The sequence below is a fragment of the Glycine max genome, chromosome 5 (assembly GCF_000004515.6).
Source record: "Glycine max cultivar Williams 82 chromosome 5, Glycine_max_v4.0, whole genome shotgun sequence".
Classification (NCBI taxonomy): Eukaryota; Viridiplantae; Streptophyta; class Magnoliopsida; order Fabales; family Fabaceae; genus Glycine; species Glycine max.
This window is the reverse complement of record NC_038241.2, coordinates 37,717,596-37,741,866: the sequence shown is the minus strand read 5'-3', so window position 1 is coordinate 37,741,866 and position 24,271 is coordinate 37,717,596. Positions and strand designations below refer to the sequence as shown.

General features: G+C 31.8%; 1 protein-coding gene and 1 non-coding gene across 2 annotated transcripts; both read left to right on the top strand.

The window, feature by feature from the left end:
- Positions 1–8,350: 8,350 nt before the first annotated feature.
- LOC100777985 (callose synthase 5) lies at positions 8,351–23,172 on the top strand. Its single transcript, XM_026128504.2, has 42 exons — positions 8,351–8,528; positions 8,622–8,722; positions 9,425–9,546; positions 9,628–9,724; positions 9,823–9,933; positions 10,025–10,153; positions 10,256–10,348; positions 10,558–10,649; positions 10,731–10,857; positions 10,987–11,124; positions 11,221–11,297; positions 11,388–11,466; positions 11,543–11,668; positions 11,755–11,869; positions 12,697–13,031; positions 14,169–14,221; positions 14,326–14,386; positions 14,475–14,556; positions 14,635–14,684; positions 14,782–14,868; positions 15,415–15,537; positions 15,619–15,713; positions 15,847–15,931; positions 16,009–16,169; positions 16,680–16,803; positions 16,912–17,003; positions 17,111–17,225; positions 17,333–17,484; positions 17,871–17,980; positions 18,061–18,186; positions 18,260–18,328; positions 18,542–18,731; positions 18,845–18,956; positions 19,039–19,158; positions 19,243–19,358; positions 19,444–19,527; positions 19,868–19,980; positions 20,270–20,499; positions 20,759–21,556; positions 21,804–21,854; positions 21,965–22,150; positions 22,489–23,172. Exons 1-42 carry the CDS (start codon positions 8,351–8,353, stop codon positions 22,717–22,719), a joined length of 5,736 nt encoding a protein of 1,911 aa, XP_025984289.1. The 3' UTR covers positions 22,720–23,172.
- Positions 18,257–18,337, top strand: LOC113001743 (small nucleolar RNA J33). The gene has a single exon (XR_003267230.1). It is a non-coding gene; the product is annotated as a small nucleolar RNA J33 (small nucleolar RNA).
- Positions 23,173–24,271: the final 1,099 nt, after the last annotated feature.

Genomic DNA, 24,271 nt, shown 5'->3' with positions numbered 1-24,271 from the left:
TTATTTATATATTTGATCTACTTATTGGTTTTATTAAATTAATAGCTAAATTAATGAAATGTAATGTGTGTAAAAAATTATTAAGTGGAGTAAATTAAACAAATTTCATTTCTGCATACGCTACTAAGTTGGAAATCATTCTAGATTTTTTTTTAGAAGTAATTATTACAAAAGTTAAATTTAAACTGTGATAGTAATCCATTGAATAATGGTAAAAACAAATCACACTATCAATTCATTCCAATAAAATTATATATATATATATATATATATATATATATATATATATATATATATATATATATATATATATATATCAATGAGAGATCAAGTTACATTGATATAAATTTGATAATTATTAAATTATTTTTATAACTTGATATGAAATATAATTTTATTAATCAAACCGTTAAATTATGTTTACATATTATTAATATCGTTTGTTTTAAATTTTGTTAAACTTTAATAACAATAAAAAGATAATCAAATAATCCATATTTAGTATATTTTTAAATATTTATATTACATCAATTTGAATCTTATCAATAAAATAACAAATGATTTTGAATTAATATGAAAATTTACATATATAAAAAAAACTTTTAGTTCAGTGATAAATTTTTAAAAAATATTATTCAACGGAAAGTTATAAAATAATTTGTCAAAGTTTGTCTCATATATTTTACATGATTATTGAAATTTTTAGGTGACACTTTTTATTTTCATTTTCAAATTTTCAACATTTAAAAAACATGTATAAAAAAAAGTACTATAAGATTTCACCATATTTTTACTTATTCATATAATACTGAAAATATTGATTTGTTATTTTCAGCAAAATATTTTTATATGAAATATTTTTTAAATTTTAAGCAAACATAATTTTACTCTTATTTTTTATTTTCTTTGAAAATGAAAAAAAAAATACTCAAACCAAATGTTACCTAGTTTTTTAGTATATATTGTTGGTATAATCCAGGTTTTTAATATTCACCCAAAAAAAATTCAGGCTTTTAATGTGCCAATTAATAACCATTTTAATATTGTTTTTGGTATACAATTGTCACATTAAAGTTTGATAAACCTATGACTTCCTGTATTTTATCTCAAAATACAATATATTAGCAATAAAAATGTATTTTTATTAATGCATTTTTTGCAATAAAAATACAATAAATTAATTGATGAATCGATTAAATATGTAGATTTCTGATATTTCAATATGCAAGTTTATTATGGTCCCTAAATAAATGCTTCATATATTAGCGTTTAAAAAACGTAGCTTAAACTTAGAGCATAAAATTCGTGCGTAATGGTAAAAATAGTCTCTGTTTTCTTCCTTCCCGCAAATCAACCGAAGTTTTTAACTAGTCATGTGCAAGTGCCTGGAAAGTTTTTAAACACGTGATGAAACCATTTGTAAGATAACTAGAATATCAAGAAAATTTGAGTTTGAGATTAAAGAGTTTTTTTTAAGGAATTTACATTTCATGTTGAATCCACAATAAATTAATATATATATATATATATATATATATATATATATATATATATATATATATAAAACAACGGGTAAAGAATACTTGATAATTAAAACCAATAATTTATGTATCAACTGTCACGTATTAGCAGGTGGCGTAGGTGAAGAAAAAATAAATGATAATGTGGAGTGGATATTAACCGACTCGCATATTAACACGATTGACATTTATTGCTTGGAATTTTAAAATTTGTCAACTTTGGTGTTGAGTTTCGCCCACAGTATTTCACTTTGATTTGATTCTGAACGCAAGAAAACAAAGGACAAGTGTAGGTCTTGATGAACCCTAACCCACTTGGATCTCTACTGTAATGTGTCTTGGCAAAAGTCCAGGGCACTCAAAGTCAACCCATATCCATTTCAAATATGAATTCTTTGATGCACTTAAATTAATGCCCTTTTACACAACATTTTCAACTCCTGCCAAACTATCTAAGTAGTTATACGTAAATTTTATAATTTGTAGAAATAAATTTGTAGATGTTTCTCATATGTAAATTAATGCCCTTTTACACAACATTTTCAACTCATGCTAACTATTCAATAGTCCCCTTGGATAGTATTGTTTGTAAAAGTAAAAATAAATTTGTAGATGTTTCTCATATGTATTATATCTGGGGGCAGTAAGCTACCCTCAATTTGAGTTTACATTTGTTATCCCTTTTTGATGTACAATCGTGACAATGAAATTTAAATTCAAAATTTTATATAAATTATCTAAACCCTTTATTATAAATTAGATTAATCCTGCTAGATTACCTTTTTTATTCCCTAACAATTATGCTGTCTAAAAACTTTAATTTTGTATTCTAGCTCTTTCTTCAAATCACACATAAACTTGAAATTCCTATTTATGTGTTCATGTTAGTAATTGACTTTGTGAACTAGTTATATTAACCACCAATCTTTGAGAATGATATGGTTTCTTACCGTTTTATTACTTATAATGATCTAATACATTTGTTATAGTTCCTTTCCCACAAGGAATATATAAATCCAATTGAACAACCCTAACTTCAAAACCAATTAGACTAGCCAAAATTATGCTTATACAAATTAAATGGATTAACCTATACAACCCAACCAAGTCAAACTTAATCAAACCCGAATCAAACTAACAAGTAAGCAAGAATAATTAAATAAGAGAGAAAACAAAAGACTCATCCCCACTACTAGGGTCTAAATCTTTTAATAATCAAGCATGGTGTTGGCATATGCTTCAACTTTAACCATTAATATTTAAGGAATCCTAGAAATACCAATGAGTTTACCAGGCTTTGGGGCTTGGAAGACCGAAAGTTCACCCTTCATTATAGAGAAACATGCACCCAATTATTTAGAATGGCCCAAAAATTATATGATTCCTCCTTCTCTAGATTAATTTCTCAATTGTTGTATCATTAAAACTGTGACAAATGTTAATTAGCTTGATATCACAATTATAGAAAGCAAACCGTGCAAGTTGCCATGTGGAATCAGACCTATATATCCAAAACTTGTCGCGCAGTGTGTAATAACTCATATCTGGTCTTGTACAGTTGTACGCACCTAGTTTTATGAGATTTCTGCTAGTTTACTTTGTTTCTGTAGTTGACATTTTCTTAAAAACAGCGTATGAAAAAAAAAGGATAAATCCCGCATAATTAAAGGAATTATATATTTTTATCTTTCTAGTAGTGTATTTGCTTTTCATCACAAGAAAAGGACAAACCCCTACCAATTAATATCCAGCAAGATCATCCATCACGGACCCTATGGTCTTTTAAATATAAAATATGTTTGAATTAGATACACCCCTCTTAACTACCTTTGGATTTGATGAGATATTATTATTGGACCCATGACAAATATACATTCCTGTATATAATTTCTCTCTCTCTCTCTCTATCCATCCATATAAAAGTAATCTTCTTTAAAATTAAATATTGTCAGATATTGAATGTAAACATTCCTCTTCTTTTAATAAGGATTTAAATCTTAAATTCAATGTGTTGTGGAAAACTAATATCTTTCCCTAAATTCAATCCCATTTGAATGCAATGAGAATGACACAATTAATTAGTTTTCTGCTTTTCTACCCAAATCTCACATGTTAAATTTTTTAATACATTTATCATTTTTAATTGAAGTTCACATGTCATTTCTTTAAATTGGAGTTTCTCTTTGAACTTTAACATTCTTTATATATTTTATAGTTTTTATTGTTGTTTATCCATTTTTTAGTTCTCTATTTATAGAAAATTATAATTAAAATAAAGTAACTTTGAGTAATAAATAAATATATTTCTGAAAAAGTTTTAAATGATCATATATAGATTCACAATATATACATAAAATTATTTATTAATAAAAATAAAAATTTAAATTTATCAACATACTTGTGTAAGAATAAGTAACTTTCTATTAATTGTTCTTTCTAATATTAAATTGGAGTACAATCTTTTAAAAGAATATAACATAAAAGTTCTTACATTGATATATTTAATCATAAATTACTTTATATGACGAGAGTTATTATTGAAAGAGAATTTTTTTAAGAATTATTCTGACTTTTATTAGATCATTCATTATATTATTATGACTTTTTTAAAGATAATATTAGTATGACTTAATTACTTATCTGGTCGCACTATTTATTTATTTTGTTGAATTTCATCTCACTTTTAACAAAGGGTTTGATTTGATTCTTTTTGTCTAAATAGAACTAACGACTATGAATAGTGACGATTTGGATCTGAGAATTGAATAACGCCATTTTTGAGCTGCTACTATTTTATCATTAAACAAGTCGGTGACTTGATAATCGTGATCACCGTTATTTGATTGTCAAATTAGTCGTTAAGCCAATTACCAAAATATATAAGTTAGCAACTGAAATTCCGGTTGATCTTTTTTCTTTTTATTTTTTTACGAGAGGATTGATCTTTTCTCTTCATGTGAATACTTAACTATTTTATGACAGTGTATATTAAAACAAATAAAAAAATAGCAACAAATATTAACAAATACTTCCTCTGTCCCAAACTAACTGATATTTGAAGTTTTTTCACAATGACAAAGAAAACAAATATTTCAAGAAAATTAACATTTAATAAGGAATAATTTTACTAAAATATCATTGTTTTCTCTCTTAATTTCAATAAATATATTATTAAGTCTTACAAGATAATATTATTTATTACATAACAAATTAAATTGGAATAGATGTTTTAATATCTCATTCAAAAATGAGAATATTAGTCAATTTGATTTAAAAAAATAAAAATAAAATAACTGCAATCATTCTGGACGGAGAAAGTAAATAAAGTCAAGCCTTTTTTTTTTTACATTTTTATAATCAATTCCTTAAACCAGTGTATCTTAAATAAATCGATAAGAAAATATTAAATCAATGAAAAGTAAAAGAATTTAATTTATTTAAAAATTTAAATTATTCCATACCATTTTAAATAATTGTGATAATTAAAAAAATAATATAGACACCTGATTTGAAGAAGGATATTAAACACAAAGATACTGATAGCTCAATTCACTATATATAGAACGTTAAAGATAAAAAATTACAGCCACCACATTTCAATAGATTGATCAGCTAATTTTTACGTGCCATGAAAATTTTATAATGTAGAGGCACCACATTTCAATAGACTGATTAGTTAATTTTTACGTGCTTTTTTTTTTTAAAAAAAAGGAGGAAACTTACTGGATTTCATTCAAAATAAGAGAAAAGATACAACTTATAATATAATCAAAATTATGGATGCTAGTATAAGATCCTGCAACCCTGGCTAAGGTGTGGACAATATAAATAGCTTGTTTCCTAATGAAATTCACCATTGAGTTATGTAAAATGTGAAAATAAGCTCTACACTTATGATTGGTTTGGTTAGAGAAAAGAGAAAAAAATACAGAAAAATGAAAAAAAATATGAGACCCATATTAAATTTTAAATTTTTTTCTTCCTTTCTCTCCTATTTTTTTTACAACCAAACATACCATTAGACATGATGTTGTGAAAAACAGTGTGCCCCTAACAGGAAGAGTGTTTCATAAATAATTATGTTGAAGCTCGTGTTTGAATTCCATTGAAGATTTTTGAAATGCACCGTTTCATTTATTATATATATATATATATATATATATATATATATATATATATATATATATATATATATATAAAATAATAAAACAACTCTCTCCCCTCATTTTTATAAAACCCGAGACGCCTTCTCCCTTTCCTAATTTCGTTTTCTTTTCAATAACTCACCCTATATTTTTTTTCTTTTCAATTTTTCATCTCTGAACCTTTCACTCATCTTCCTCTATTGTTCTAAAATTTATTAAGTTTATTGCATCCTTGTGTCATTCTCAAGCACAGAAAGATAATTGGAGTAAAAAGAAATACTACTCATTTCCTTAAAATTTCTATTTGATCTCTTTAAGGTAAAATTTATAACCCATTGTATTAGATGAGTATTTTATAGCATAGTTTAGTTATGGATTGTATGAAAAGGGTTAGAAAACTAAGTATTAGGGATTATTGTGGCTTCCTCAAAACCCTAGAGATATTAGACATTGATTGCGTTCTTTTTGAGTGATTAGCTAATCTACTTAGAGATATTTTTTTTATAAATTCTTTTAGGAGAAGCAAGTAAACTTTAAAATATTTTTTTTTGTGATCTTTGAAATTTTAGGAGTACTTGAGAATAAAGTATAATGTTTATTTTTGTTTGATTGGAATTTATTATGAGATTTTCATTAAGGTATTTAAGAATGAATATTGGATTATATTTTATTTAATTTATTGTGAGTTCATGATTGATTTTTATTTGCTACTACGAAAAGATAATGTAGCTTACGAGTCAAACACTCATAGTATTTTTTTTGTGTCAAACATTCATAGTATTTTTTTTGTTTGCTACAATGTGTGTGTGTGTGTGTGTGTGTATTTTTGTTGGCTTGCAGAGAGAATGCATCCTATGGGTTGAATATCCATAGTTCCTAAAGACCTGTTTGCTGCAACGAAGAGATAATTCAGGCTACAAGTTAAGTGTCATAGTTCTATAATTACTGTTCGTCACAATGAAGAGATAATGTAGTCTATATGTCCATAGTGGAATGAAAGTTTATTTATAAAGTTATTATTCTTGAATACAAGTTTATATGTAGTTCTAGAAGTTTTCAAGGGAGTATACAATAGTTTCTAAAAGTAAGTTGTATTTGTTTCGCTTTTACTTAATGTCATTTAAATTATTTTTGGATGTAAAGACTTGTGTTATGTTGTGCTCTCCTTTCTTTCTGTTTTGTATGTTATGCTCTCACTCAGTCTTTGTGACTTACCCCCTTCTTTTATTTTATTTTCTTAGATACATAGATGGTTGAGTAGTTGACTTTCTCAGATTTGTTGACTTTTTTAGGAATTTGTCTATCTTTTGTTAAGCTTCCATTATGTTTGATGAAGAGTATTTTTTGTGACTCCAGTATAATGCAGCTAGAAGGATAAGAGTAGTAATGGATATAGAGAGAATCCCTTTATTTTGAAATTTAGATGATCTTATTTTATAGATATGTTGCTGGTATAATTATGATATTTTGAGACACTTTGATGATTAATATTTATTACCAACATCACTATTAGTTTATATTTTGGATAGAATGTTAAGAGTCTATGATCTAATATGTAGCCTTGATATTTAAGTGCTGGATTTGAATATATATTCATATATATAGATTTTTTTGGATATATGATATGATTTTACATGTTATTCAATATGGGATATGACATGTTTTTAGGAAAAATTCTGCTAAATTTTCGGTAACTCCTTTTGATTGATCTTTTAATTGGAATTGAGTGAGGATTCTAAGACTAATCAGACTAAGAAAATTATAGTTTATACGTTGGTCATGGTCCAAGAGTGAGTCATAACAATTTTTTTTTTACATTTTTTAAGTGCTTTGTAATTAAGTTTTATTAACTTGTTTTTCCTCATAAATTAAAAAATTTAAATACATCTCACATAAGGATTAGCCAAACCATGCACATGTGATAATAATCTTATAATTCAAACCATATAATTAATAATCTAAAATTATTAAAAATGTAATTATTCTTTTTAATATACATATTTTCTATTTCTAAATTATCCCTTAATATATATAATTGTTTATATTACTTTTAAGAATCTTCAAAATGTAACTGTTTTTTCATTTTTATTTTAATATTCATTTAAGTTTGGAAGTAGTATATATACGGTATGTTAATTATTTCTAGTAGTGCAGCATGCAGGATGGATGATGTGTATTATTAGTGCGCGGGACGAGCTTGGTTCCAAAATCCAAATAGTTAGTTGGGGTTGACGAATTGGTCAGTTAGAAATAGACATGAAGAAGAAGAAAACGGACTTCCGTTGAATTGTCTTGCACTGATCTCACTCTCACTCCGGAATCGGTGTTCTTCCACTCGTTCTCGTTCTCACTCTCACGTATACTCCTAATTCCCCTTTCTTTTCTTCAAACCTTCATTTCTGCTTTGCTTCTCTCTTTCTCCTTCACCTCCATCCACAACAATGATTAATGCAGTCTACAGCACCATACTCTCCACCATCATCTGAGATCCAAGGTTTTGAATATTCTTTTATTTCCCGCGTTACCGAACAGGTAGGTACATTAATATTATTATTTCCACACTCTCAATCTCAACCGTACCAAGAAAGTGCATTATCATATATCTTCGGATCGTTTTTGTTGCGAAGAAAATCACAGTTAATTTCTGAATATGTGTGTATAGGCAGGCGGTGGAGAGGAAGAAGAATGTCGAATCCGGATCAGACAGTACTGAATCGGCGGCCATCAAGAAGCGCCGCGACGACGACGTTTTCGCTGGAGGTATTCGACAACGAAGTCGTGCCTTCCGCACTCGCTTCCATTTCTCCCATTCTCAGAGTCGCCAACGAAATTGAAACCGAGCGCCCCAGGGTTGCCTATCTCTGTATGCATGGACATATATATAGTCACTTGTCATTATTAATTAATTAATTCTGCTACTTGCTAATTAATTGCAAAATTAAATATGCATGTGCAGGCAGGTTCTATGCCTTCGAAAAAGCGCACAGGCTAGATCAGAGTTCTAGCGGGCGTGGCGTCAGGCAGTTTAAGACAATGCTGCTACAGCGATTGGAGAGGGTAAGTGCGTGCAAGATTTTTCAAATTGCAACACTATGCACGAGCACAGCGAGTCACAAATCAATATTCTTCATGCAAAGCTTTATACGAGTGATAGAGACAGTTTCACTCTTAATTAGTAATATCATCATAATGCTCAAACCAATTTTCACCATAATTTTGCATATCTAAGGGAGAAGATGAATGCTAAATAAGAAATGGAAGTGTGCAGTATTTTTATTTTTATTTTTACAGAGTATGCATTTAAATAGAAAAATGTAACAGTAAAAATGTCCAATATTATATTATATTTAGAAAAAGAGAGTAAAAATGTCCAATATTATATTTATGATAAGTTCACCTCACAAAATATTAGATGATTTCTAATTGGTTGAGTGAATATATCAAAATTAAACTCTACAAATAAATATATATTGAAGTGTATAAAAAGTTTCATTATATTACTTTTTAAAATTAAGTATGTGCACAGTATTTCCGTATTCCCTTTCCCTAGCAAATTACAATCGATTTGGAAGAAATCAATTGCTCCCTTTTCTATATTAACATCCGCGACTGCTAGAAGTGGTACTGATCACTCAATATACATACATACATACATATATATATATATATATATATATATATATATATATATATATATATATATATATATATATATATCACTAATTCGTCCATCTTACATAATTTCTTGTGCTACACCAGGACAATCCAACTAGTCTTGCCTCTCGGGCTAAGAAGACAGATGCGAGAGAAATTCAATCTTACTATCAGCAATATTATGAACATTATGTCAGAACTCTCGACCAAGCGGATCAAGCAGACAGGTGGATACATGCAATGCGTGAACTTTCACACTTGTTGCCATGAATTCCGTATCTAACCTTGAAATCCAAATTCATTTGCAGAGCCCAGCTTAGCAAAGCTTACCAGACTGCTGGGGTTCTATTCGAAGTGCTTTGTGCCGTTAATAAGACTGAGAAGGTCGAAGAAGTTGCTCCTGAGGTTCGTCTCGGTTCACATTACCCTTTCAGAGTTTAGTTCTGTTCTGTCGTGACAGTAGATATTTCATTCCCCTTTCAATATTCAATTTTTGTGTGCAGATTATCGCGGCAGCTAGAGATGTCCAGGAGAAGACGGAGATTTATACGCCTTACAATATTCTTCCTCTGGATGCTGCTGGTGCTTCTGTGCCCGTTATGCAATTTGAAGAGGTGTTGCTTTTTATTTTAACCAATTGATGTGGAGTCTTAGTGTTTTATTATTTGGCATTGCACTGAGTTCTTTGGCTTTCTTTCTTATTAGATTAAGGCTGCTGTTTCTGCACTTTGGAATACTCGTGGCTTGAACTGGCCTAATTCATTTGAGCAACAGAGGCAGAAAACTGGAGATTTAGACATGCTTGATTGGCTTAGAGCCATGTTTGGCTTTCAGGTAAGTGTTTTGCGCGTGAACAGAACGAGAAGATTTGTGATTGACTAGATTCTTGTTTAGCCTTCTTATATTGTTAATGTGGTTGGTTTGTTTTTGGCACAGAGGGACAGCGTCAGGAATCAGAGAGAGCATCTGATTTTGCTTCTTGCTAACTCTCATATAAGGCTACACCCTAAACCCGAGCCTTTCAACCTGGCATGTATCTGTCTCTCACATTTTCTGTTTCAGGAAAGCGTAATGGACTAAATAAAGATAAAACTGCAATCAAGAGAACTCTTGTCAATATTACATTATCAATTTTTTTTTATCGTAGTTATCAGAGTAGCCTGCTTTGCTTTTGGCCAGAAGTTAAATTGTATGTTCTTTTTTTTTCATTTGTTTTTCTTTTGGTTTTACCAAATCAGCTCGATGATCGTGCTGTTGATTCAGTGATGAAAGATCTCTTCAAGAATTACAAATCATGGTGCAAATTCTTGGGACGAAAACATAGTTTACGGTGAGATATAACAGTATCAGCTTCAGTGATAAAATCCCAAAATTTTTGTTTTAAAAGTGCTTATGGTGTTCTTTCACACAGACTTCCTCAAGGTCAGCAAGAGATACAGCAAAGGAAGTTGCTTTATATGGGCTTGTATCTTCTCATCTGGGGTGAAGCATCCAATGCTCGCTTCATGCCAGAGTGTCTATGCTACATATTTCACAACGTGAGTACACTTTCCATGTGTTATAATGCTTTTGCAAATGCAATGTAGTTGTTTTCTCTTTTTAATATTTTTTAATTTGATACTAATTTTTGCATATGCTAATAATGGCCAAACTATAAATAACCTCAGATGGCATATGAACTCCATGGTTTATTGGCTGGAAATGTCAGCATTGTTACTGGTGAAAATATCAAGCCTTCTTATGGTGGTGATGATGAGGCATTCTTGCGCAAGGTTATAACTCCCCTGTACCGAGTAATTGAAAAGGTAAGATTTTGTCTCTCATGATATCATCATAATACTTCAGGTACCTATGCTCTCTATGGTGATTTGTAAAGTTATTAATCGTGTTAATTAATCTAGGAAGCCAAGAAGAGCAGACATGGAAAAGCTCCGCACTCAGCATGGTGCAACTATGATGATCTAAATGAGTATTTCTGGTTTGTTTTTCTTTAGGATTTTATTATTGAAATTGACTTTGTTGGTTTGCTTACTCATTTATTAATTTGCAGTGTCTATTTTTTTTGCAGGTCATCTGATTGCTTTTCTCTAGGATGGCCCATGCGTGATGATGGCGAATTCTTTAAATCAACAAGTGATTTGACACAGGTAATTACATCCTAAGAAGCAACTAGCATGATTGTGATTTACTTTATTTTCATTCTTTATATAAATTTCATATCAGGGAAGAAATGGTGTGCCAAGAAAATATGGAAAAACTGGCAAATCAAATTTTGTCGAGACACGAACATTCTGGCACATCTTCCGCAGCTTTGACCGTATGTGGACATTTTTTATACTGGGTTTGCAGGTATTTAATTCAACCAAAGAAAATGTTTATGCCTTTATTTTCCCCCTTATTATGGTTATGATAAGGCTTGAGCATTCTTATTACAGGTGATGTTCATTATTGCTTGGGAAGGGATTTCACCGACGGATATATTTCAGAAGGATGTCTTATATAATCTATCTAGTATATTCATCACAGCATCCATTCTGCGCTTGCTTCAAAGTATGATATGTTCCCTTAAGTTTTCTATTGTTAATGTAATCTTTTTTTTTATCGGTTTGTTAATGTAAACTTATCACACTCAATCATCACGGATCACCAGTATCAAGAATTTTATATTGATGGTCTGACTTTCCTATTGTTCAAAAATCTTGGCATCTCATTTGTTCGAAACTACAGAAAATGTCATGAGCAGTAGAATAAGTCATATGAGAAGCAAATAGCACTGAATTATATTTTAGTTTTTGGCAAGACAAGTTCCACCTCTTTAAATAAATAATTCAAATCACGGTTCCTTGCCTCCATTTCGCTGTTAGGCGAGTCAGGTGCATGGGTTGTTCCTAGCACATCCTTCATATAAATTTTCAAGTGTTTTATTTAGAAAAGAAATTCTGTGGTGACAATTTATATAAGATCAATAAGCTACTTCCCTTGAGGATTTAAATGTCCTAAATTATTTGCTGATCATATCCATGCCTAAACGTTTTGTAATGACTCCAATGATCAATCCATACCTTGCAGATTCAATCTGTAAAGTTTACCTCCAATATCTCAGATTGAGTGTAGAAATTGTTTTCTTAAATGTTGATGCTTATTTATTCCATTTTTCCCGGCTAATTCATTTGCTGGATTTGTATCACACGACAACTTATAATGATTCTTTCTGGAAACAAAAGATAAGTTGTTTTTTTCTACATTATTTTTCTTTCATTAGTATTGAAGTACATCCAAGCTTTATAATATCTATTTTTTCCTTTTTGACAGATCTTTTTATCTTTTTCCTTGGTTATAGAAATTTATATCATTTCTGTTCCTCTTATATGATTTAGGTATCTTGGACGTGGTCCTGAACTTTCCAGGCTATCATCGATGGAAATTCACTGAAGTGCTAAGAAATATTCTTAAAGTCTTTGTCAGTCTTTTTTGGGTTATCATTCTTCCACTCTTCTATGTTCATTCCTTCAAGGGTGCACCTGAGGGTCTAAAGCAGTTGCTTTCCTTTTTCAAACAAATAAAAGGCATTCCGGCATTTTACATGCTGGCAGTTGCATTATATTTGCTTCCGAATTTACTAGCAGCTGTTCTGTTTCTTTTCCCAATGTTAAGGCGTTGGATTGAAAACTCAGACTGGCACATAGTTAGATTCTTCTTATGGTGGTCTCAGGTACTCATGTCTTATACATTTACATATTTAACTATTTCATTTCATGGTTGTAAATTAAATGACTCCGTTGGTAAAGGACTTCTTTCGATGTAATTATTGGTCATTCCGAAAGTAATGCAAATTTGATCACGAGCCTAAACATTTGTTTTAGTTAATTTGTTTAAATTGATATGACTGGTATCTATGACTTGATGAGCATATAGCTAATTTCCTAATAAGAACTTTTTCCAGTAGGAGTGATCCCCTTCAGAACCAAATTCTTACGCAAAATATCTACATGCATTTATTTACACAGACAATTCATATCTTGCAGAAATTGATAGTGAAGCACTAATTTGAAGGCTTTTTTGTTTTTACTTTTCTAATATCACAAGATATTTGACTACAACATGCAGTAGCTTCTATACAATTTAATTTTTCTATCCTATAGTTGAATCGTAACAACTAACAATCCGTCATGTCAATCATTTGTGTCATATTTTGAACAAGAATGAAAATAAATAGTTCACATTTTATTTATTTGAAAAATATATATTACATTAATCTTAATGCAAATCAGTGAGTACAAAACAATTTTGGACTTGCATGAGATTTTATGGCTATGATCTACATGTTAGAAACTTTTAGAATTTGGACTTTACAAAACAAACCATTACACTTTTCAAGTTTGATAGTTTACCTTGTCTGATCAAAGATTTTCTTCTACTTGTTTGGGAATCCATTTCAAGGTTCAACTAACTTTTTGTGGCAACAAATATATCTAACGAGTTTCCAAATAGTTATGATACATCTTTCTGTTACAGTTTCTTTTGGTGTCTGGTGAGAATGCTTAATTTAGAACTTCGTACTCTTGGGACAGAATTTTCCCACAGAATTGATTCTTCTATAAATGACCATGATTTTGTACATTCAAAATCCCAACATTTATGGTCTTTAAATATTCCAAAGAATCCGAATTGTAGCACTAATTTTTGTTTTAAGCCATTATTTATCTCTTTACTTTTTGAATGTGTGAATACTATTAATTAGTAACTGGTAGTCTTTAAAAAAATATCTGTTTTCTGAACTTGAATCAATAATTTGGATTCTTTGGGTATCATTTGTCCATTTTTAAAATTTTCATTTCTCCCCATGCAGCCAAGCATCTATGTTGGAAGAGGAATGCATGATAGTCAATTTGCTCTTATGAAGTATGTTTCACACAACACTATGTTACTAAAACAAAATATATTATTGTTCCTTTTTTTATTGTTTGAAAATTGTTCCATCATCTAGATTCTTTCATGAATTTCAGGTACACTATATTCTGGTTGTTGCTTTTGACATGTAAATTTTTATTCAGCTTTTTTGTCCAGGTAAAAAATCTTATATGATAGTTGTTACCTAATAAGCTAGCCTTGTAAATATATTTGGCATCTTTCTAACTGTTGTGTCTATCTTCAGATAAAACCTCTAGTTAGGCCAACAAAGGACATAATGAGCATTCGGCATGTTAATTATGGTTGGCATGCATTTTTTCCCAATGGTAGTTTCTTCTCCTTTTCATGATTACATTGTATATTGCTGTTAATTTTATTGATCTAATATATTCAAATCTATGCAGCTCGAAATAACTATAGCGCAGTAGTTGCACTCTGGGCTCCTGTACTTTTGGTGTGTATGTTATATATCCTGGTTATGTATACATATATTATTCTTTTCTCTAGTACAGTTATCTCAGTGTATCATCTCATTATTTACTTCAATACAGGTTTATTTCATGGACACTCAAATTTGGTATGCAATCTTCTCAACTTTGTACGGTGGTCTTGTTGGAGCCTTTGATCGTCTAGGAGAGGTCATCATAAATTTTATTTTATTTTTATCTTGCCATGTCCAAAGAGAATTTGAGTTCCATTATCTTATTGACTTTCTAATTTATTTGTATAACAAGCTCATATAGAAACCCTAAATCTATTTAATCAAGTTGAGAAATCTATAGGATCCTTTTGGATGTAAAGTACTGGATCATCATTTGATTATGTTTTTATAAGATAGAATTGCTAGCAACACACTTTTCAATAACTCTTTTTAACATATTCTTTATTGTTGGCTGAAATTAATTAAGACTCAAAAATCATGAGTGAATGAGACTCATTAAATAGGGAACTCACATAACTACATAAGTCCCAATAAATTTCAATCAATATTAGTGTCTAAAATAATGTGTTACTAGCATTCCTCTTCTATGAAATTATTAAGTCTTCAATTTGTAACGAAGTCAGATTTTCCTTTTCATTTGAAGGGTGAACTTTGGATTCAATTACTTCTATGGATTCAAAGAGTAAAATAGCTGACCATCTTTTAACAGTCAGTTAATGTTGTTATTAATTTGATTCCACAGATACGCACTCTGAGAATGCTGAGATCACGGTTTCAGTCATTGCCTGGTGCATTCAACACATGCTTGGTTCCTTCTGATAAGAAGCAAAAAGGAAGATTCTCTTTCTCAAAGCAATTTGCTGAGGTTGCTACCACATTTTCATTATCAACTACATTAAAATATATGCATTAGTTTATATTCACTTTAGTTTCCATGTTTGTATAGATTACTGCAAGCAAAAGAAATGAAGCTGCCAAATTTGCACAATTATGGAATGAGATTATTTGCAGTTTTCGCGAGGAAGATCTCATAAGTGATAGGAAAGGACCTCAGAGCCAAACTCTTTAGCTACTTTCCCTTGCTCTCAATCCTAGATTCTGTGCTTTCTCTTCCATGTTTTCATTTTTCTGCCCATCACCTATATAGGACTAAACTAAGTTTGCATGACTCCAGGGAGATGGATCTTTTGCTAGTTCCTTACTCATCGGGTCATAATCTGAAAATAATTCAGTGGCCACCATTTTTGCTTACGAGCAAGGTAGGTTAATGTAATTCAATTTCAATATTCATATGTTTATTACCAGTTTATATGATTGACAATGTCAGACTTTACAGATTACTGTAGCACTGGATATGGCATCTCAGTTTCGAGGGAGGGACTCTGATCTTTGGAAGCGCATATGTGCTGATGAATATATGAAATGTGCTGTGATTGAATGCTATGAATCCTTTAAACATGTTCTACATGATTTAGTGATAGGAGAAACTGAAAAAAGGTATCTGTTGGTATCTTGTGTTGGTGCATTTGAATTTAGTTTACACTTCATGCCAGAAGGGCTATTCAAGATTAATGGATTATATTCTTTTCTATTGGTACAAATTAGACCCAGTTTCATTAATCTTCTATACTTCTCAGATCTGTTTTTGTACAAAGTGTTCAAATATGTTCTTGCGGTCTATCAGTCTTTTTGAATTTCCTGAATAGCAATTACACTAAGACTTTTTATTTTTCCTTTTTTACTTTAGCTAGATTTTAGATCTATTTCTGAGCTACTTGACTACACTAAGTAAATAAATGAGTGAAGGAATGATTAACCGCTAACTTGTGTAATCAATATTAATTTGAGCCACATTAATTCATAATTTCATATTGAAGTACAGAGGATCATTTGATATTTTCTTATCAGCTGTTTGCTATTTTCTTAAGTAGCACATATAATTGAAGCTATGAATATTTAATTCAATTAAATTCTTATTGTGCTTCTTAATCAATTGTGATGAACCAGTATAATTTCCTCTATCATTAAAGAAGTCGAGAGCAACATCTCAAAGAATACACTTCTTACAAATTTCCGTATGGGCTTTCTACCCTCCCTTTGTAAGAAGTTCGTGGAGCTTGTGGAAATCATGGTGAGCCATTCAAAACAAAACTAACTATATATGTTGTTCATATTCTTGAATGGTGTCTTGTCTTTAACCATTATATTTGGAAACTTGTGCACTGATTTCTTGTCACAGAAAAATGGAGATCCATCCAAGCAGGGTACAGTGGTGGTATTGCTGCAAGACATGTTAGAAGTGGTTACTGATATGATGGTGAATGAAATCAGGTTGGTTTACCTAGAAGGCACTGAATTTGGAATACATTATTATGATTGCTCATGGATCCTTCATTGAAAATAATAACGCTTGATTTTTTACTTTTGATGATCATCAGTGAATTGGCAGAACTCAATCAAAGTAGTAAGGATGCCGGACAAGTTTTTGCCGGTACAGAGGCAAAACCTGCTATACTATTCCCTCCTGTGGTTACAGCACAATGGGAGGAACAGGTACTTAGTAGTGTAACTTCAATTTTTATTCTTTATTTTTTTAGTTTATATTATTATTCAAAGATCCAGAGGCTTCTATAACCAATGAATCATTGTGGTTGGTTCAGATTAGGCGCCTTTATCTACTCTTGACTGTGAAGGAATCTGCTGTTGAAGTTCCAACAAACAGCGAAGTACGCAGAAGGGTTTCATTCTTTACCAATTCATTGTTCATGGATATGCCACGTGCTCCTCGAGTACGTAAAATGCTCTCATTCAGGTCTGCTGCAGATTCCTTAATGACATGGCCATGAAGATATGTGCCCATGTTATGTATTATAGAGATTATAAATTGCTGGAACATCATGTTTTTATTGTGCACACTAAACTATGCAAATTAAATGTCAACATCCTAACAAAGCCAATAGAACAAAAGCCATATCCATCAGTGTTAGTGTTGTATGATGTTTTCTTTAGAATGTGTCAATGTCATGACTTCAACTATCGTAGGTTATTATCTTATACAGTTGACAAAAAATATCCTTTTTTAGTTATTATACATTTTTTGTCAAGGAATTTTTTTATGCATAAAATTCAAAAAATGATGCATTCTGAAGCTGCCCTGTTCTTATTTATCGCCGCTCTCTTTTTGTTTCTTCTTTTCAGTGTCCTAACTCCATACTACAGTGAAGAGACTGTATACTCTAAGAATGACATTGAGGTTGAGAATGAAGATGGTGTGTCAATCATATATTACCTTCAAAAGATCTTCCCTGGTTTGTAATAACTCACAATATAACTTAATTGTATATTGCTAATATAGAATGGACTGGCTAAAATTTAGTAATGTTGCCAGAGGAATGGAATAACTTCTTGGAGCGACTTGAGTGTAAGAAAGATAGTGATATATGGGAGAAAGAGGAAAATATATTACAGCTACGTCACTGGGCCTCATTAAGAGGACAAACACTTTGTAGGACAGGTATATGGTGACTCCCTTTCCCCTCCCCTCAGGCTGGATCAGGTCAACTGATTTTTTTCCTCTTCTAATGTAGTTAGGGGAATGATGTACTACCGCCGAGCAATAAAGCTCCAGGCATTTCTTGATATGGCTTCCGAACAAGGTAAGACTAATTTCCTTTTATTCTGAGATATTTAGCTAAATCCAGTAGGTAAAATGGGGGGTTTGTGATTCATAGTAGTTGGCTCAGTCTTTTCGTATGTATACATACCTTCAACTCTTAACAAGCATTTCCTCGTTAATATGCTATCCAGTAAAAATACTTAAGAGTATTTATCTGCTAAGATGATTGCATGCTATTTTGTCTTGTGAGCAGAGATATTTGATGGCTATAAAGCTATTGCTGTTCCATCTGAGGAAGAAAAAAAGAGTCATAGATCCTTATATGCCAATATAGAGGCTATGGCTGACTTGAAATTCACATACGTTGCAACCTGTCAGAACTATGGGAATCAGAAGCGTTGTGGCGACCGTCGTGCAACAGATATCCTGAATTTGATGGTTAAGTATGTTCTCCTTTTGTTAAATAAAATTGAAAATTTTAATTATAATACAAATTTGGCTTTTAGTTTCCCCAGTTGGTAATTTAAGAATCTAATTTTTGGGTCTTCATTTATAGCAATCCCTCACTTCGTGTTGCATATATTGATGAAGTTGAAGAAAGAGAAGCTGGCAAAATACAGAAAGTTTATTATTCTGTATTGATCAAAGCTGTGGACAATCTTGACCAAGTAAATGCATATTGGTCTAAGAAGAGGTAGTTAATTACTAGTGGTTACCTTAGAAATGATTGTTTCTGTGTCTCCTCTGTAGGAAATATATCGAATAAAACTTCCGGGTCCAGCAAAGTTAGGAGAAGGAAAGCCAGAAAACCAAAATCATGCCATCATTTTTACTAGAGGGGAAGCTCTTCAGACTATCGACATGAACCAGGTAAAACATTATAAAATGTGAAGCTTGAACAAGTTGACAATGGGTGTCAGGGTTAAAATTGGTTTATTTGAAAATTTCTTCTAGGATAATTACTTGGAAGAAGCTTTGAAAATGCGTAACCTTCTGGAAGAATTTAATGAGGATCATGGAGTACGTCCACCCACCATACTAGGTGTTCGTGAGCATATTTTCACTGGAAGGTTATGAATATTTTTCTACTTAGAGCTAACACTTTGTCGTGTTTAGACCCTGTATTACTTAATTTTTTTTTATCACTTGTTACAGTGTCTCTTCCTTGGCCTGGTTTATGTCAAATCAAGAAACTAGCTTTGTCACAATTGGCCAAAGAGTTCTTGCTAGACCGCTAAAGTAAGTTTTTGTTTGTTGTGTTTCTTATTATACGGTCGACTTGCCATCAATTAGGAAGAAACACATGTCTAATCAAGGCAGCATTTAAGAGTGTGATGCATGCAAGATATTTAAAACAATTCTTAAAGGTTAACATATTCAAACCATAGTTGTTCCGAGTTTCACTTACTAATGGATTTCCTGCCTTTTCCCTCCCTCATATTTGATTTTCTTGGAGGCAATAATCAATCAACTATTGGATTTTTCTTTTTCGCTGTCTTCAGCCGTTATTGCAAGAGAATTAAAATACATATAAAACAGAATACACATTTTGACTTATGATAGATTTTTTCAATTTTAGGGTTCGATTCCACTATGGTCATCCGGATGTTTTTGATAGAATTTTCCATTTTACCCGTGGAGGAATCAGCAAGGCTTCTTGTGGCATCAATCTGAGCGAGGATATATTTGCTGGTAACATTCTTGATTAAAAGAGTTTGATATTGAGAGAGAGAGAGTTTGAGATTGAAGAGAGAGTATTATTCAACCCAATCATTGAATGATTACCAGCTCTGTTTATATAGAGCCTGACTAACATAACAGAACTAACGAACTACAGTTAAGTTAGTTAATACAGTTGTCTACAGCTGTACTAGAAGAAAAATAAACAATCAGAGTAGGTATACTCTAATATTGGTACATGTTTTGTTAACAGCAATATTTGATATTTCTACCTTTGCATCATATGCCTTTGCCTATACAGGATTTAACTCAACACTAAGACGTGGGAATGTTACTCATCATGAATATATCCAAGTTGGAAAGGGTAGAGATGTAGGGCTCAATCAAATCTCTCTTTTTGAAGCAAAAGTGGCCTGTGGTAATGGAGAGCAGACACTAAGCAGGGATATCTACCGACTGGGGCATCGATTTGACTTTTTCCGCATGCTATCATTTTATTTTACAACCGTTGGATTTTATGTCAGCTCGATGGTAACGCTTAATGCTTTTGGTTCAAGCAATATAATACTGAACATCTTTTATTAAAGCAATAAGGTTTATTCAGGAAATTCTGTTATTAAAATTTACCTAATGGTGTCTTTTGATTAAATAATATGGATATGGAAATTTTCTGATAATTGATCACTTAAACACTAACATCTGGCAATCTCTACACGTGAGCCATATAATTGTCTTCGCTTAGTTAGCTAACCCCACATCTAGCACTAAAGCTTTTTTCTGCTGTTCACAGTTAGTGGCCATCACGGTTTATGCTTTCCTCTATGGCAGATTTTACCTGTCATTGAGTGGATTGGAGGAGGCAATAATTAAGATAGCCAGGAAAAAGGGAGATGATCCATTAAAGGCAGCAATGGCTTCCCAATCCCTTGTTCAAATAGGTCTTCTGATGACTCTTCCCATGGTTATGGAAATTGGACTAGAGAGAGGATTCAGAACTGCACTAAGTGACATCATAATAATGCAGCTGCAGCTAGCTCCCGTTTTCTTCACTTTCTCACTAGGGACTAAGATGCACTATTTTGGGCGCACTCTCCTGCATGGAGGGGCAAAATACAGAGCAACTGGGCGTGGTTTTGTAGTTCGTCATGAGAGGTTTGCGGACAACTACAGGATGTATTCTAGGAGTCACTTTGTAAAAGGGATAGAGATTGCTATACTGCTTATATGTTATGGGCTTTATGGATCAGCAACTTCTGATTCAACATCATATGCCCTTCTGTCATTATCAATGTGGTTTTTGGCATGTTCTTGGTTGTTCAGTCCTTTCCTTTTTAACCCATCAGGATTCGAGTGGCAGAAGATAGTTGAGGATTGGGAAGATTGGGCAAAATGGATTAGTAGTCGAGGTGGTATTGGTGTTCCTTCAAACAAGAGCTGGGAATCATGGTGGGATGAGGAGCAGGAACATCTGCAGCACACTGGCATTTGGGGGAGGATTTGGGAAGTCATTCTTGCCCTGCGTTTCTTTGTCTATCAGTATGGGATTGTATATCATCTTCATGTTGCTAGAGGTGACAAGAGCATCTCGGTAATTTTGCTTGCCAATTTACTTATACTTGCACGTTTTCACATCAAACTTTTGAATCTGCATCCTCAGGGTTTGACTGCACACATCTATCCATACTATATTGTAATATACATTTTAGACAAAGTTCCTTGGTCAGAAGAGAATTTAGTCCATTACCACCCTCCCTGGGTGAACAAAAAAGAAAAAGAAATAAAAATCAGGGGTGTATATAAGAGAAGAATTTTCTAACATGCATTTTCTCTCTCAGGTTTATGGTCTGTCCTGGTTAGTCGTAGTGGCTGTCATAGTCATCTTGAAGGTCAGTATTCCATGATCAGATGGTTCATAATGAGTTAAAGAATTTCTATGCTTGAGCTTAATAGTTATTCTATTAATTAATTGATGCCATTCATGCGTCTGTAACTGCAGATAGTGTCCATGGGGAGCAAGACGTTCAGTGCAGATTTCCAGCTGATGTTTCGTCTCCTCAAATTGTTTCTGTTTATTGGAACCGTTGTCATCCTAACATTGATGTTTGCCCTACTTAGTTTCACAGTTGGTGACATCTTTGCGAGCCTCCTAGCCTTTATGCCCACAGGTTGGGCATTTATACAGGTACTTCTTTAATAACCTCTTGTTTTGATGGGCATTTCTTTCTTTTGATGATATTGAACATACAACTTGACCTTAACTGTATCTCACAGCATTTGATACGAGCAGTACATTATTAGGCCCTTTATCTCATAAATAAAGTTCACTTGTCCAAGCAATGGCTAATTTACTGAAAAGAACAACGTTTCTTTATGTTAGATCTCAATATCTAGTAAATTAATTTTCCTTCTAAGTTCGTTGGTGATATTATTAGACAAGTTTCCCTCATGATTTCTTTTGCTGTTATCTGTAAAAGAAAAATTACTTCTTTCTGATATGCCCCTGATGTTATATATGAGCAGATAGCTCAAGCATGTAGGCCATTGGTGAAGGGAATTGGAATGTGGGGGTCTATCAAAGCGTTATCGAGAGGGTATGAATACGTGATGGGAGTGCTTATCTTTGCACCAGTGGCCATATTGGCTTGGTTCCCATTTGTTTCAGAATTCCAAACTAGACTGTTATACAACCAAGCTTTCAGCCGAGGGCTACAAATCCAGCGCATTCTGGCTGGTGGCAAGAAGAATAAATAAGACAACCAACAACTGAATCCTTTTCAGTTATCTTGTTACAAAGTCCAGACAGGAGATGAGATGAATGTTACTGCATACAAAAATTCAGCAATTATGATGCGTAGCAAACTGCATAGTGAGACTGTATATAGTAGAAGAATTCATTCTTCGACATAGTGTTGGATAAATTCATGAATGCTGAAGAGACGGTGAGTTGAATCCTACCCAGGCAACGAAACAGGTTAAACTCCTCTGGACACATGTTTCGACAGTTCTTGTGACAAATGGCCTGATTTTGTACTCTTTATTTCTATTTTGTTCTTTCTTTTTTTGTAAGAAAATAGTTAACGATAGGAACTCCAAGATTACTGGTGAGTCTTAGAGAAGCAATGACATATTTGGTCCAAGATCACAGGCAGCAGTGCCTACAAGATTATATTCAATGATACCTGTGAAAGGAAGCTAGTCAATTAATCCTTGAGTACCATGAGGATTTCCTTTTTAGAAGAAATTATTATATCATTCGTGATCCCCGACAAATTTTCATGTGACACATTCTTATCTTTCTTTTGGAAATTGAAAAAAATGCAGTTAGGTATCACGTGGAGATTGACCAGGATTATTTAGGCAATAGTGAAGTTGTTACTAGTTAGTACAACCGTCTGTTTAACACTTTTACTAGCTCGATTAAATAAAATTTTTCCTAATAGGAGAAATAAACCTGAAATTTGTACTTAACTGGTGTAGTTACGCACGCACGCACGCATGGTAAGTTCAATAATTTGAAATATAAACGTATAAAATTGTAAATACAAATAAAACAATAATAATAAAATAACAATATTTTTATCAGTAATAATATTTAGAATGAAAGAATTGTAAAAATAATTTTTTTATATTTATTTTACATTTCTTTCTTATTATATTGTGAATTTAACGTAGCTATATACGGCAACTAGAACTTCAACTCAAAAAATCTGGTTAGGTTGAAACAGTCTTACATTAATTGATTCTATGTACATGCATCTTAGTCCACGGTAATTGACATCTTTTTTTTTGTTAGTTTGATCATAATCGATTTTAACCATAAATTAATATTATATTAATTTTTAGGCAAAGAAGTTACATATATAATATCACTTCTAGTACTTTTTATAAGAAAATAAATTATATACAATATAAAACAATTATAACTTGTTTCTTATTGAAAGGACTCAAAAGAAGCAACTAATAAGTACACAAGCCAGCCTGAGCATAATTAATATATATAGATCAAGAGAATTTTTATCCTGTTTGTTAAATACATAATTAGGCCGAAGTAGGCTAAAATGGTTTTATGCCTATTCCCACACTTAGTGGCTACTCTAGCTATACATTATGATCTCTTACCAACTGTTTGTCACGGGGGTACAACTTTTCAACTTTTAATCTATCATGTGAATGTGAATTATTAATTCATCTCTATGCTTTCTTCCAATCTTTGTTGGACACCAGTACGAGGTTCTCCACTGACGATGAATTTACATTACATTATTAGCTTTCGGTTTTCGAAACCTAACTAAATCAAATTCAA